General features: G+C 37.3%; 1 protein-coding gene across 1 annotated transcript; it reads left to right on the top strand.

Annotated features, from left to right (window-relative positions):
- Nucleotides 1-5,575: 5,575 nt before the first annotated feature.
- Nucleotides 5,576-6,520, top strand: LOC102251214 (olfactory receptor 52E8). Its single transcript, XM_005886256.1, has one exon. It carries the CDS (start codon nucleotides 5,582-5,584, stop codon nucleotides 6,518-6,520), a length of 939 nt encoding a protein of 312 aa, XP_005886318.1. The 5' UTR covers nucleotides 5,576-5,581.
- The last annotated feature ends 7,944 nt before the right edge of the window (nucleotides 6,521-14,464 follow it).

Raw genomic sequence — 14,464 nt, 5'->3', positions numbered from 1 at the left:
AACGGCTGGCAGGAGGTGCAGTTAGGGACAACCAGGCCAGCAGGGGGGGGCAGTTGGGGGCGATCAGGCAGGCAAAGTAGGTGAGCGGTTAGAAACCAGCTGTCCCAGATTACGAGAGGGATGTCCAACTGCCGGCAATCACCCCTAACTGCCCCCCTGCCATCCTGCAGTTGGAGGGCAATCGGACATCCCCAGATAGAAGAGGGTGCAGGCTGGGCTGAGAGACACCCCCTCCCCCAGTGCATGAATTTCATGCACCGGGCCACTAGTACATCAATAAAAGAAACCATTTGACACTTCTAACATTCTGAGTGGAAATCACTTTAGCTAAATCCAGTTCATTATAAGTGTTTTCTATTTTCCATGTTACTGAAGGCAACAGTTTGGCCAAACTTGATATCTCGATGTAAAAACTATCCCCTTTACTTAAGCTATTAATTCCATCTTTCTCATTTTTCTTCTGCCCTCACCTTCATTCTCCGCCAGGTCCATCAGTCTTTCTCTCTATACATGGCTTTCAAACAAATGACACATGTTTTGGGTTCATTAAAATGGAACCTAATTTAAGGTAGAAAGTTTCCTCTTGGTTTTTTATTCTTGCGTATAAGAAATTCCAAAACTTAACAGTGTATAAAACAACAAATCAAATATTTTATTATCTTTACAGATTCTATAAGCCAGGAATTCAGAAAAAGCACACCAGGGAAGACTCATTTTTTCTACAAAACATAGCATCTCAGTTGGGGTAGCTCTAATGGATGAAACCGATTTAAATAATTTAGAGACTGCAATATGTGGGGGTAGGTGATCCAAAGCTAGTTTCTTTACTTATATGTCTGGGCCTAGGCTCAGCTAAGACTCTTATCTGGAGCTCAACTTTGCAAGGTTCCTTGAGTCTGAGTGGTTTCTCTATGTCCTGGTAATTAGCCTCTTTCCTTGCTCATATAATCATTAAACAACTGGTGAGGTAATCATAAGTAAGAAGTTAGCTCACTTTATTGATCTTTCCTATCTCTAAAATCTTGGGTTATCACATCACATTTTTGTTGCTTTATCTGGTCTTTCACTTGAAAAGTTCATGAGGAGTGGGGCAAAGGAATAATAGGCATATCAAATTTAGGCTGATAGAGATGATGTAGAACAAAGAGGGAAGACTGTTGGGACATGTCATTGAAGAAGGCAGATAATCATTTTAATCAGGAATTTAAATGTTAATCAGGAATTTAGGTTTTTAATTAGGAAAGCAGAAAAGCTACATTGTCATTGGAAAAAATAAAGAGCTGGTGACTCTTGCCCCATAGTGCCAGTGTAGGGAGGAAGAACTCTCCAGTGAATATTACTTAGTCTCTGTCAAAAACCCAGGGAGACTACAGTCCCCATCCCACTGGAAGCAGGGCCACTGAACCAATATAAATGCCTATTTCTTGCCAGCAAGGAGTGGACCCAGAGAGAGGTCAGATTATATTTTCAAACTCTGTCCTCTCAGAGACATTTGGAAAGCAAGGTAAGACTGTTATTCATAGTTAGGGTTGTGGAAAATTGGGAATGAGTTCATGCTAAATTAGAATAGAGTGAGGAAAGAAAAATAAGTGTGTAACACAGCATTGGAAAAAGGATAAAAAGAATACACAGACAAGCTTTGGGCATTACAAATTTTATACCATAAATTTTCATGGCGACATATATTCACATCCATAGTCCCACACATACAACAGCAGGTGAGATACAGAAGAAAACTCTATATCAGTTCATTTATTTTTTTTCAACTTTATGCTAGGTACAACATCAAGAGACCAAGGACTATGCTTTTCTGGCACCGAACACATTTTCAAGCCTAGTAAATTAGATAAACAGGTATATTTTTGAACAGAGAAATTGAATAAATTATGAAGCATAACTGTGACTACTAATAAAGTTTTTATATTTTGTTTTGTTTTATTTTATTAGGACTCAAGACCAAGGTAAAAAGTTAACTGAGAAATAAGATAACATGTAACTAGTGCAAGTCACTTCCTAGTAGCATACCACTATGCCATGGGACTCTGAATTAGGCAGAGATAAGATGAAAGGTGTAGGGCAGGGTTTTCAATCTTGGCATTACTTACATTGTGGGTCACTTTATTCTTTGCGTTGTTTTTTTTTGGGGGGGGGAGGGTGCTCTGTGCATTGTAGGATGTTTAGCAACATCCCTGGCATCTAGACATCAGTAACACTTTCTTCAAGTTGTGATAATAAAAAATGTTTCCTGACATTGCTAAATATACCCAAGGGGAAAACAATCAATCCTGATGCAAACCGCTGGTATAAAGAATCTCTTCTTGTTATCTTTATCAGTTAGAGGATTTAAAATGGTGTTAATGTACATTGGGGTAGGTGAGGTGGAGGTGTGGAATATAGTGGAGTACCAACATGATGCAGAACCGAGAGAACGGCTGTCTGATATAAGTTCATTACAGAACATTAGAAACCATGGTCTCAAAGAGGAGAAGCTGGGCTCAGTCTCATCATTGTACCTGGCAAAGATCTGTATTGATGGGATAGATTGGCTTTTACTTACGAAATGAGCAAGTAACTGGTTGGTTTGCTCATTGGTAACTGATCAATTCGGTGTAACACTCCTGGAAATTCAGAGGTGAGAATAGGAAAGAGCTTTCTTCTGTGGATAAAACCATAATAATTCTACCACCACATGCTCTAGCTCATTTGGGTGACAGTTTTCACTGAAAGATAGAGACATTAATCTCCAGAATCTAGAGAAGGTTGCACAGGTCACAGAGTCCAGCTCTTAGAGGACAAACCTATGGACTCACCCTTCAAGGTAGGACCCATGATAATTTTAATTCCTGATTTTAAAACACACATGCATTTCTAGCTGCAATAAACTTCTTGTGCTTCTTTGTAAAATATAGTTTTTGATCCATTTTATATCCTACATAAAGTTTATTTTGTTCGAATTCATACCCACAGTATTTTCTGTATTTTTCTACCATCATACAACATTTTATTAAAATTTCATCTTTATATCACCCTCATCACAGTGTAAGAGTATTGGCCAAGTCTTATTCAAATTTTCTATCTAAATTTCTACCCAATGTCTCATCCCTTCTTTCTGTTATTCCTAATAGGCCCCAGATGGGCCACATTTTTTGCTACAGGCTGGTCCTATTGTGGATTAAAGGAGGCTTTTTTTGTGCATCTGCCTCTGATGGGTATTACTCAAATATGAACTCCCCCAATTTCCAGGCAACTAGCCCCATACACTATCATTTCCACATTGTTTTCAAAATTGCTTCAATTTAGGAAGTTAGCCAATAAACAACTTCCCCTTTCTTGATTGTCTTAAAATATGAACTCAGGATAAATATATCCAGGAATTTGCCACTCAAGCTATATAAAGAACCATTTAATAAATTCCTTTTTCATTTAGTACTTAAAGGAGACATTCAGGAAAACATCAAGACTGGGATAGAGCCGTGGTCGGCAAACTGTGGCTCTCGAGCCACATGCGGCACTTTTGTCCCTTGAGGGTGGCTCTTCCTAAGCCTTAGGAGTACCCTAATTAAGTTAATAACAATGTACCTACCTATATAGTTTAAGTTTAAAAAATTTGGCTCTCAAAAGAAATTTCAATTGTACTGTTGATATTTGGCTCTGTTGACTAATGAGTTTGCCGACCACTGGGATAGAGTATAGCTTTACTAAACTCTAATCTGAAGGGTATCCAAGGTGACACCTCCTTTTCTATGTATAAGTGAGTTAGATGGACTTGAATATGGGAGCTAAAAAAAAATGCAAAACTCTTTAGGTAGCCCTGATTACACTTCCAAAGACAGCTTCTTAAATTAATTTAAATTTTTGTTTGTTCAATGGAAAATAAGACCATTTCAATTTAGAATATTGTATACGGGTAAATCAAAGTTTGCCCTAACTTTAAAAGCCCCTGTGCAACATGTCTTCATTTTCTTGTCTTTATTCATGATCCAAAATATTTTGGATGAAGATGGCTTTTGGACTATCTAGTTAAGATGGAAACTATGTTATTAATCACCTGGTGAATGCTGGATGTTGTTATGACTTTTCTCTGACTCAGTCATTTAAGAAACATTGTTTTCTGAGAATTTGTATGTGTGATGCAGTTTTAGGTGCATGAATAAACAAAAGTAAATTTTTGGCCTCCAGTTTCAGGATCAAATAGTCAAAGGTATAGGCACAGTAAAAAAAATATGCATATCCTACATAAAAACCCTAATATGCAAATCAACCAAATGGCAGAATAACTGGTGGAACAACCGGTCTCTATGACTTGCACTGACCACCAGGGGGCAGACACTCAGTGCAGGAGCTCAGCCAGAAGCCGGGCTCACGGCTGGCGAGTGCAGCAGCTGTGGTGGGAGCCTCTCCCACCTCCACTGCAGGCGGGCAGTAAGGAGCGAGGGGTCCCAGACTGCAAGAGCCCCAGACTGTGATAGGGTGCAGGCCAGGCTGAGGGAACCCCCCAACCCCTAGTGCATGAATTTTGTGCACTGGGCTTCTAGTATATGTATATACATGCATGTATATTTACAAATATAAATATCTATGTATACATAATACATAGATAAATGGTCTTCAAATACATATATAAATGGTCCTCAAGTTTCTCAATAAAATAATGTGTTGGATTTCATATGCTAAAGTATATTTCATAAAAATTAAATACAATGTATGTAACACCAGAAAGTACAAAAAACAAAGACCTTTATTATTTCTACTCCTTACCTTGAATATCAACTTCATGGGTATTCTCCTCTCTCTTGTTCAACCTTTTATGAATTGGAATGATCTGAGGAAGAGTGGGACTGGCTTGATTCCTGGAGCCATCTGATGTCCAGGTAAGGATGGCAGTGCTGGGGTCCAGCCCCAGCGGGTCCAGGGGTTCCCAAAGGTGTGGACGGAGTCGGCGGAGAAGGAATGACACGGAGGCAGTGTTCAGGTGATCATCATAGCCAGGTTCCTCTTAGCCAGGTACCTCTCTTTATTGTCATCTAACATCTGTTTATATATTATTTGGTCCCAATCCTATCCATTCTATACAAAAGGCCAGGGGGCTTCCCAACTCCATTCAAAGGTTACTCTATTGTTCCACCAAGCTACAAGGAAGTAACTGAAGGAGGTCACTCCAAGCAAAGATCAAAGCGACCAACCACCCCTCTGACACTCAGTTAAAGGGTATATTGATAATCCTCACCTGGGGAAACAACCTGTCTTCTCCTAGCCAGGTTCCTTCCCCTATTGTCCTCTTACATCTGCATTTATCCTATTTGATCTTAATCCCATCCATTCCATTCCAAAGGCTAGGGCATTTCTCATCTCCATTTCAAGGTTACTTGAAACATCCCTGCAGAGACTGCCTCAAGCAGCCAGGGTGGATCGGCTTCCAGCATGGCAGGGTAGTTTTAATAATATTGAATGAGAAAAAATGAATATTACAGTTATTTTGAATCTTATCAGGAGACTGGGAAAGAAGAAGTGGAGCAAGCATCCTTCATGGGAAGATGACATCTAACACCAATATGCAAAATCAACAACAGTGGCAGGAAGGATGTCTATGCCTAATCACACCCAGTTCCATCCTTCCTCATTCCTTTTGCTGGGCATCCCAGGCCTAGAGGACATGCATGTCTGGATTGGATTCCCCTTTCTCTTTGTGTATCTTGTTGCCCTCCTGGGGAATGCTGCTGTCCTGTTCGTGATCCGGACTGAGCATAGCCTCCATGAGCCCATGTACTACTTCCTGGCCATGTTGGACACCATCGACCTGGGCCTGTCCACAGCCACCATCCCCCAAATGCTGGGGATTTTCTGGTTCAACCTCAGGAACATATCTTTTGAAAGCTGTCTTTCCCAGATGTTCTTCATCCACTTCTTCACTGCTATGGAGAGCATTGTGTTGGTGGCCATGGCCTTTGACCGCTACATTGCCATTTGTAAACCCCTTCGATATACCATGATCCTCACCAGCAAAGTCATCAGCATTATTGCAGGCATTTCCATTCTGCGGAGCCTGTGCATGGTGGTCCCACTGGTGTTTCTCCTCCTGAAGCTGCCCTTCTGTGGGCATCATATCATCCCTCATACCTACTGTGAGCACATGGGCATTGCCCGTTTGGCCTGTGCCAGCATCAAACTGAATATACTATTTGGCCTTGGCAACATTTCTCTCTTATTATTGGATGTGCTCCTAATTATTCTCTCCTATGCCAGGATCCTCTATGCAGTCTTTTGCCTGCCTTCCTGGGAGGCTCGACTCAAAGCCCTCAACACCTGTGGATCCCATATTGGTGTTATCTTAGCCTTTTTCATACCTGCCTTTTTCTCTTTCTTGACACATCGCTTTGGCCATAATGTTCCCCAATATGTCCATATTGTCTTAGCCAATCTATATGTGGTTGTTCCACCAGCCCTCAATCCTGTAATCTATGGGGTCCGGACCAAGCAGATTAGGGAGCGAGTTTTGAGGATTTTTTTAAAAGATGGTTAAAAATTGGTAGTCTTAGAATGTTTTATTGTTCATATTTTCTCTATATGCTCATTAGAAGGGGTTTAAAGGGAGGGAGCAAAAGCAAATAATCCTTTGAGTTTAAGGATAATAATGAATTTATTGATGATAATTTCATAATTTTAAGGTTCGCATCTTTTAGAAAGGTTTATGTTTATACTGATAATCAAGATTGCCTTATAATGTAGTTATTATAGTCACAACTTTTCAAATGAAAACTTGATATTTAGTTGCTATATATATAATTATATAATGGTTATATAATTCATCTGAAAATCCAGCTGTTAGTGGGAGGTAGTTATTAAATAGGGTCATTTTTAAATTGGTCCACTTTCTGAATCACCAAAGGAAATATAAAAGTAGCAGAATGAAATTTGCTCAGGGTTGTAGGTAATTTTGGTGACAAAATTCCCAAACTAATAACAATGACATTATTTAACTCATTAGCATATACTGTTCTAAATAATTTGCTAATTTTAGCACATCTATTTCGTATGTGAATTCTATGATGTGGTTACTCTAAGTATTTTTATTTTCATATGAGTAAAGTGTGGATCAGAAGATTCTTCATAACAAACTATGATCCAAATTTTGGCTCCTGGCACCTACAGAAAGAGAAGAAGGCACACATTTAGAAACAAATAAAGAGAGCAGGGAATAATCATGCATAATTCTAAAATATATATATCTATTTAATGAATATTAATGATAGGCAAATGAAAATACAGAATCTTATGTCACAAGAAACTTATGCTATAGGATTGTATATTCATTTACATTTGGGAGGAACATTTTAGAAACTTTGTAATGATATTCAATAAATATTCCAAATACTAGGCCAATATATTGAAGATATCCACATAAAACTAGAAATATATTTGACTTGTTTTCACTTTCTAAAATAATCATATGGAAATTATTGACCTAGTCCATAAAGGAATTGTTATTTGAAACTACATACAAGAGAGTCTGCTTAGGTTATGTTATCTCTTTTACTTCACCTAAAACTTCTTAGTTTTTCCATTTATGAGCATAGAACTTCTACTTCCTGACAAGAAAATATAGATATTGCCTTCTAAAAAATTAGCAATTGCCTTCTAAATCTTGTAGTTACATATAGCAAAATATTGTAAATAAGACAGCATAGATATTTGTATATCATATTTGTTTAAAATATCCATAGACTTTAGTTATTATTTTTTGTATTTAGAAAATCTAATAGACCAAAATTTAATAAACAGACATCAGACAAATTAATTAAGTCAAGCTAGCCAGTATAGTCAAAGACTTTTGACTCTAGATAAGGTAAGAAAGCTTTAATCATCAAAATAGGCAACAAAGGAGCTTAGATATTGGTCCCTTCACAAGCAAAAATAATATAATATTCAGATATAAGTGGATGTGAAAATTAATAACATTTTACAGCAACTTGAGACTTTGGATAAAATAATCACAGTAAGAAAAAAATTGTCTGAAGACTTTTGAGGAAGAATATACAACTTGCAAATATGTGTTTTAATAATCAAAGGATGAAAATAAAAAATATTGTTTGGCATACTTAAGTTGGATATTACCTGTGCTTACTGACATTTCCAGTTTTCTCATTTTTCAAGGAACATGAGAGATTTATGTGTCCAGCCTCTTGCAGTTAAACTTGGCCATGGGACTTGTTATAAATAAAGTATTTGTGGAAGTAACCTGACTAGTGTCAATGCTGAGAGGAAATATTTAAGAATGATGATGTACTTCATTTTCTTTCCTCTGTTCTTGTGTACCCTGAGGTGGCTCATTTGGTTGGAGCATTGTCCCATACACCAAAATGTGGTGGGTTTGAGTCCCAGTTGGGGCACACACCTAGTTTGCAGGTTTAAACCCTGTTTGGGGAGAGTACAGTAGGCAACCCATCCATGTTTCTCTCTCACGTCAATGCTTCTCTCTTTCTCACTCTTTCTCCTGCTTCCCCTCTCTCTAAAATCAATAAATATATCTTCATGTGATAATAAAAAATTGTATGGGTTTCAAGTATACAATTCTATAATATATCATCTGTATATTGTATTGTCTATTCATCATATTTAACCAAATATACCATTAACAGAGAGAATAGGCAAGCCAAATGACTTGTATTACAGAATATTTAGGGACTCCTATGATTCTATAAAATAAAGGAACACCACACACAGAAAAATTAGCAAAGGACTTGTATGGAGATTTCACAAAGGAGGATATCCAAATTTCTAATGAACATGAAAAACTGCTCTATTTTCTTAGAAGAGAAATACATTTAAAAATCACTAAGCAGTTCTATGTACTGATCATAATGAATAAAATGAAAAATGTTAAGTAGTAGCCAATATGTTGGAGCAACTAAAATCTTCATATATTTCTGGTGAAAGGTAAATTGCTAAAATTATTTTAGAAAATTGTTTAGCAATATCTCAGAAAATAATCGTGTATATATATTCTATGACCAAAATTCTGCTCCTAGGAATATCCCAACAAAAGCATTGCATAAAGCCATCTAAAGATACATCAATGATCACAGAAGCACTATATGCAATAATCAATAATTGATACAGCTCAAATGTATATTAGTAGTAGAATTTGTAAAGCAAGTGTGATATATTTAAACAATAAAATACTGTACAGCAATTAGAATGAACAAATTATAAGTATAAACAGCAAATAAGCCAGATAGTAACAGATTACATCTATTAGGAGGTTAAAAAAAAAGGAGTGGTAACACAAGAGCTGAATTGTCAAATCAGATTCACATAAATGAATACCAAGGATTTATCCTTATTGTTTATCCTTAGAGTCATTGTTTTCTGTGGGCCATCCAGGGAAGAAAGAAAAAATGGTTTCAGGTCTGCTTTGCTTCCTAGTCTATTTGCTGTACCGGTTAATAGTGCAGATTTTGTACTCAGAGAAAATACAACAAAACAGCATACATATCAAATCGCATATATATGTGTAACTCCATCTATTGAAAAAACTCCGCATTAGTAACCGGTACACTGATCGCTACCGACAACAAATAATCAATTTGAACCAGGCTTTGATTGTAAAGTGACCAGAATGGGTCAGAAGACACAGCAAAGTAATTTTGCTTCATGATAACACACCATCACACACTTCAAAAGCAGTTAAAGACACATTAAAAGATCTTGCCTGGGAAGTATTAACCCACCCACCATATTCACCAGACCTTGCTCCTTCAGATTACCACTTATTCTGATGAATGGCACACGCACTTTCTGAGCAGCACTTCAAAACATACAAAGAAGTGGAAAATTGGGTCTCTGAATGGTTTGCCTCAAAACAAGAAAAGTTCTATTGGGAAGGTATTCACAAATTACCTGAAAGATGGGGGAAATGTGTAGCTAGCAATGGACATTACTTTGAATAAAACACTTTTGATGTTTCTCTTGAAATTATCATGTTTTATTTGATTACAAAATCTGCATTATTAACCGGTACACCTGGTATGGTGTTAAAAGTCAGGTAGTAGTAACTGGGTGCTGATATGAAGTGACTTCTGAATTACTAGCAATATTCTGTTATTGTTTTTCAGTCTGTTTGGTGTTGGTACTTAGTGAAAAGGTATTAAACTAAACTCAGCATCTTATGCATTTTCCTAGAAGTCTGTTACACTTTAATAATAATATATTAACATATATCTCAAGAAATGACAGAAATTTTAAAGGTAATACCTAAAACATTTAGAAGACCACATGAAAAAAAATCTTTGTTTAATGCTAAGTATTCTTAATTATAACACCAAAGACACTGTTCTTTTTTTCCTACTAAATTATAAATTAAACTAATACATTATTTAAATAACAAAACCAAACCAAACCAAGGCACTATTGTTAAAAAAAAAAAAGAAGGTGAGTTGGACTTTCTTAAAGTGCACTATTCAGGAAAGAAAAAGACAAATCACAGAATGGGCGAGAATATTTGCAAAACACATATGTGGTAAAAGACTTGTATCCAGAATATATAACAAATTCTCAAACTCAATACAGTGGGGCCTTGACTTACGAGTTTAATTCATTCTGTGACGGAGCTCGTAACTCAAATTACTTGTATGTCAAATCAAGAAGTGAACGAGTGAGACACGTGATGCTGGGCTGGTGTTGTGGCGTTCACTGTGACGTTCGCTGCGCCAACTAGCGGTGGGGTATCTGAAGCTGGCTCGTAACCCGAATTTTAGCTCGCAACTCAAAGCAAAAAATTGGCCAAGAGACGGCTCCTATCTTGAAAAACTCATTAGTGGGGACACTCGTAAGTCAAGGCCCCACTGTAATAAGAACATTTTAAAAATGGGCAAATGATTTGAACAGGCATGTCACCAAAGGAGATTGTGTGGATGGCAAATAAACAGATAAGAAATTGCTCCACATCAGCTGACTTCAGGGAAATGCAAACTACAAGCAATTAGAATGGTTTAGAAACAATGCCGAGAATGCCAATTTCTGGTGAGCATGTGGACCCACTGATACTCTATACATAGGAAACATCTGTGCCCTCTAGCCAACAACTACCAGGAATACATTTGTAGTAAAGGAAAAGCAGGGTTTGTTACTTGATACAATAGGTGACACCACATGCAGTGAGGAAATGTTAGGGGACTCAGAGTGTTCGAGAAAGGGTTTGAGGATGAATTTGGGCTTGTTTTGGGGATGTTTCTCAGAAGCAGGTGATTTTTTAAAATAAGGCTAGTTTATATATTGGGTATCTTCATAATATCTATAATAATAAAAGCATAATATGCTAATTAGACCAGATGTCCTTCTGGACGTCCTTCCGGACAACCTTCCAGATGAAGCCAGGGCTGCCAGGGAAGCCCGGGTCCCAGGTGCCAGGGGGAAGCCGGTGCTGGCAGCTGGGGGAAGGAAGACCTACTCTTGCATGAATTTCGTGCATCGGGCCTCTAGTTTATATATAAAAAGTCAGAGGAATGGAGTGGAGACTAAAGGTATGTTTGATAAAAATAACCAGTCACTCATATTTCCTGGGAGGACAGTTCTCAGGGAGGGGGCAGTATATATATATATTTCCTCTTTGCTCAGGCATGATTATGGAAAGGTCTTGTTTTCATTTCACTACATCATCATGAGCACAGAGCAACCTTGTATGATGTTCATATTTTGTGAAATTGTATTTTTTCAGTGGGCATCACTGCTGGGAACCAATTCCAGCATGTAATAATTTCAAGAGTTTCATCAAAAGGTTGATGAGACTTGGGGACTCAACAGGGTTGAGTCACACATGTAGTCACCTGTTGGGAATGGCTAAAGGCATTTCCCCAAACCTGAATAGGAAACTGATTGTGGCTGCCAGACAGTTAAAGGGCATCTTAATCTACATGTTACTGCCTCCTACTGGCCAAACACCTGAACAGCCATAGGCTATTCCCCAAACTGACAATGGACTCTGTATCCTTTGAAACCTTACCCTTTGAAGTGTATTATCTCCACCTTGCCTTAGGACAAATTGTGTTAATAAAAGCAAGGGTGCTTGACAAGGAGGGAGTCTTCAGTTCTTTTAGCAGCTGAAGGTCCTCTGACCCCCAATGCCTTTCAAAATTATATCTCGTCTCCGGACTCTTTATTAGTCTCTGGATTCCTATGTCATCTACGCGCAGCGGGACATGAACCCCGGCACATCACCATGGTCAGGGTGTTGGTGCCACGCCAGCTTTCATCTGACAGCTGTTAGAGCTGCCCTTTTTCCTGTATCAAAAAAAAAAGCCATTCATTTTCCTGTGATTCTATACTTATCCAGGCATCCAATCTTCCTGTAATGTTCTCAAATAATATCTGTTTCTATCTTACTTTGCAGTTTCTATTGTGCCACCTTTCAACTCCTTTCTAAAAGAAATTAAGTTAGAAAGCCTGGAAGATGTATTGGTTATCTGCATTTCTGTATCTCTATAGTTAGCACCATATAACTTAAAATTTAATTTTTGCATATTTATGTATCAGTGGTTAGTATTATCTATGCACCCAGAATATAAGCTTTGGAGTGGGGGAAAGATCTATAGATGCAAAACACATCTGAGCAATACTTAATCTTAAATAAACAAGTGCACACTTGCTAACCTGACTTCTAGATCAAGTAAATAACATTTTCTGGAAAAAAGTGACACAATCATTAGAGACTATAACAACCCTGGTGACAAGATGGAAAATTATAGGCTGGCTCAGACATTATCCTTATGGGACTGATGGCAAGAGAGCAATTGTGGATTGTTGGGAAATGAGAAATTCTTGCAAGTTGAGAACCTAAGGGGAGAGACTTGAAAGTCCCAAAGGATTCCTTTGCCCATATGCTTTTTATATGCTCATAAACCTGTGGTGAGAACTTGTGAATTCATTGTCTTCCATGCTCTCATCCCATGCAGCCCAAGAAGAGCAGCTGCTCCCGCTCAGGGAGAGGACTTTCAATCCCAGTGTAAACTTTTCTCCTTGAACCACAGTGATGATGCTGAGACATGCTTGGAGCAGTGATTAGTCCGATTTGCAGAATTATTTCAATATTAGTTATACCTGGTGAGTTTTCAATAGCTTAGCTCCTATACGTATTTGAACATATAGTTTGGGAAGGTTTGGACTTGAATCTATTGATTTAATACTCTCATTCACTTTATGTATGATATAAATATTAATTTGAAGGTGATAAATAAAAATAATTGCATGTTCGTTTCAAGTAATTCTACATATTTTAGTGTTTTATCATTTTTTCACAAGTATACCTACTTGTAATGATAAGGAAAAGAAAAAGGAAAAACTAAATAGTCAAACAAGCAAGTTGTTTTGTTGATTATTGTTGAATTTATCTCCTCTTCTTTCTTTTCTCTCCCTCTCTTCCTTCTGTCTTCCTATTTCTCTCTTCTCCTTTCCTCTCCCCCTTTCCCCTTTTCCTTCCCCCTCCACTACTCACTCCCCTAACCAATCCTTCCCTCCTATTTCTAATTCTCGTTTTTAGCCTAATTCTACTGAACTTAATCATGCATGCTGTTGGTTATTTCAGAATCTTTTTTGTATTTAATATAAAAATAGCATTCTCAACATTTCTCCAAATCAATAATTTTGTTTCTATTTCATTGCCACTAATGGTGAAGAGCTTGAATAGTTTAATACTTTCAGATTCCAAATAGTACATAGCTTTCCAAAACCCTAATGAATTTTTCCATCCTGATTTATCAGAACATGTTTATGTACATGTTCTCTTTTATTTTAGTTTTCCATATTGGCAAGCAATTTTAGCATTAAATATATAAGCTGTAGGTAAAACACACAGCAACTGAAAAATAGTGAGTTTTTAAAATGATATCACTTTTTATTTCCTGTAAAAACTGCTATTGGAGGAAATTGCTACTTACTATTCTACTAATACTAGGGTCTATCTTGGAAAAAGTAAGACAATTTTCTTTCTCCTAGATCATGTAATTTATTTATTTAGCTATCCACCTTCTATCTATTTGGTATGGATTAGGAGGATGGATCTTGTTTTAGTTGCCATATATCTGGTATATGGCAGCTGCTTCTGCACTAGGCCTGTTCAGTCATGAGGAACAATTCTAATCTGAGAGAAGTACCCCTTTCCTCAGCACTGCAAGAAACCTGAAGGAACATATTTCTGGTTTTAGTGTGGTTCTTGAGCTTTTGTAGTTCATTCTAAGTAGGATGAAGGTCTAGATAGATTTTTCAGTAATTCTTTTCCTACTTTATGTCTTAGTTTATGCTCTCCTACGTGGAAGCCTCCTGAATTCATTATAAGTCTGAGGTTTAAGTGTACAATTTTATTATACAACATCTGCATATTGCATATTGTGTCCACCATTCTTCTAACATGAGGACTTTTTTTTCAATCTTTAATTTCTTTATTGATTAAGGTATTACATATGTGACCTCATTC

The sequence above is a fragment of the Myotis brandtii genome, unplaced genomic scaffold (assembly GCF_000412655.1).
Source record: "Myotis brandtii unplaced genomic scaffold, ASM41265v1 scaffold966, whole genome shotgun sequence".
NCBI classification, from domain to species: domain Eukaryota; kingdom Metazoa; phylum Chordata; class Mammalia; order Chiroptera; family Vespertilionidae; genus Myotis; species Myotis brandtii.
Note: the sequence above shows the minus strand (reverse complement) of the source record. Positions and strands in the feature narration are given on the sequence as shown.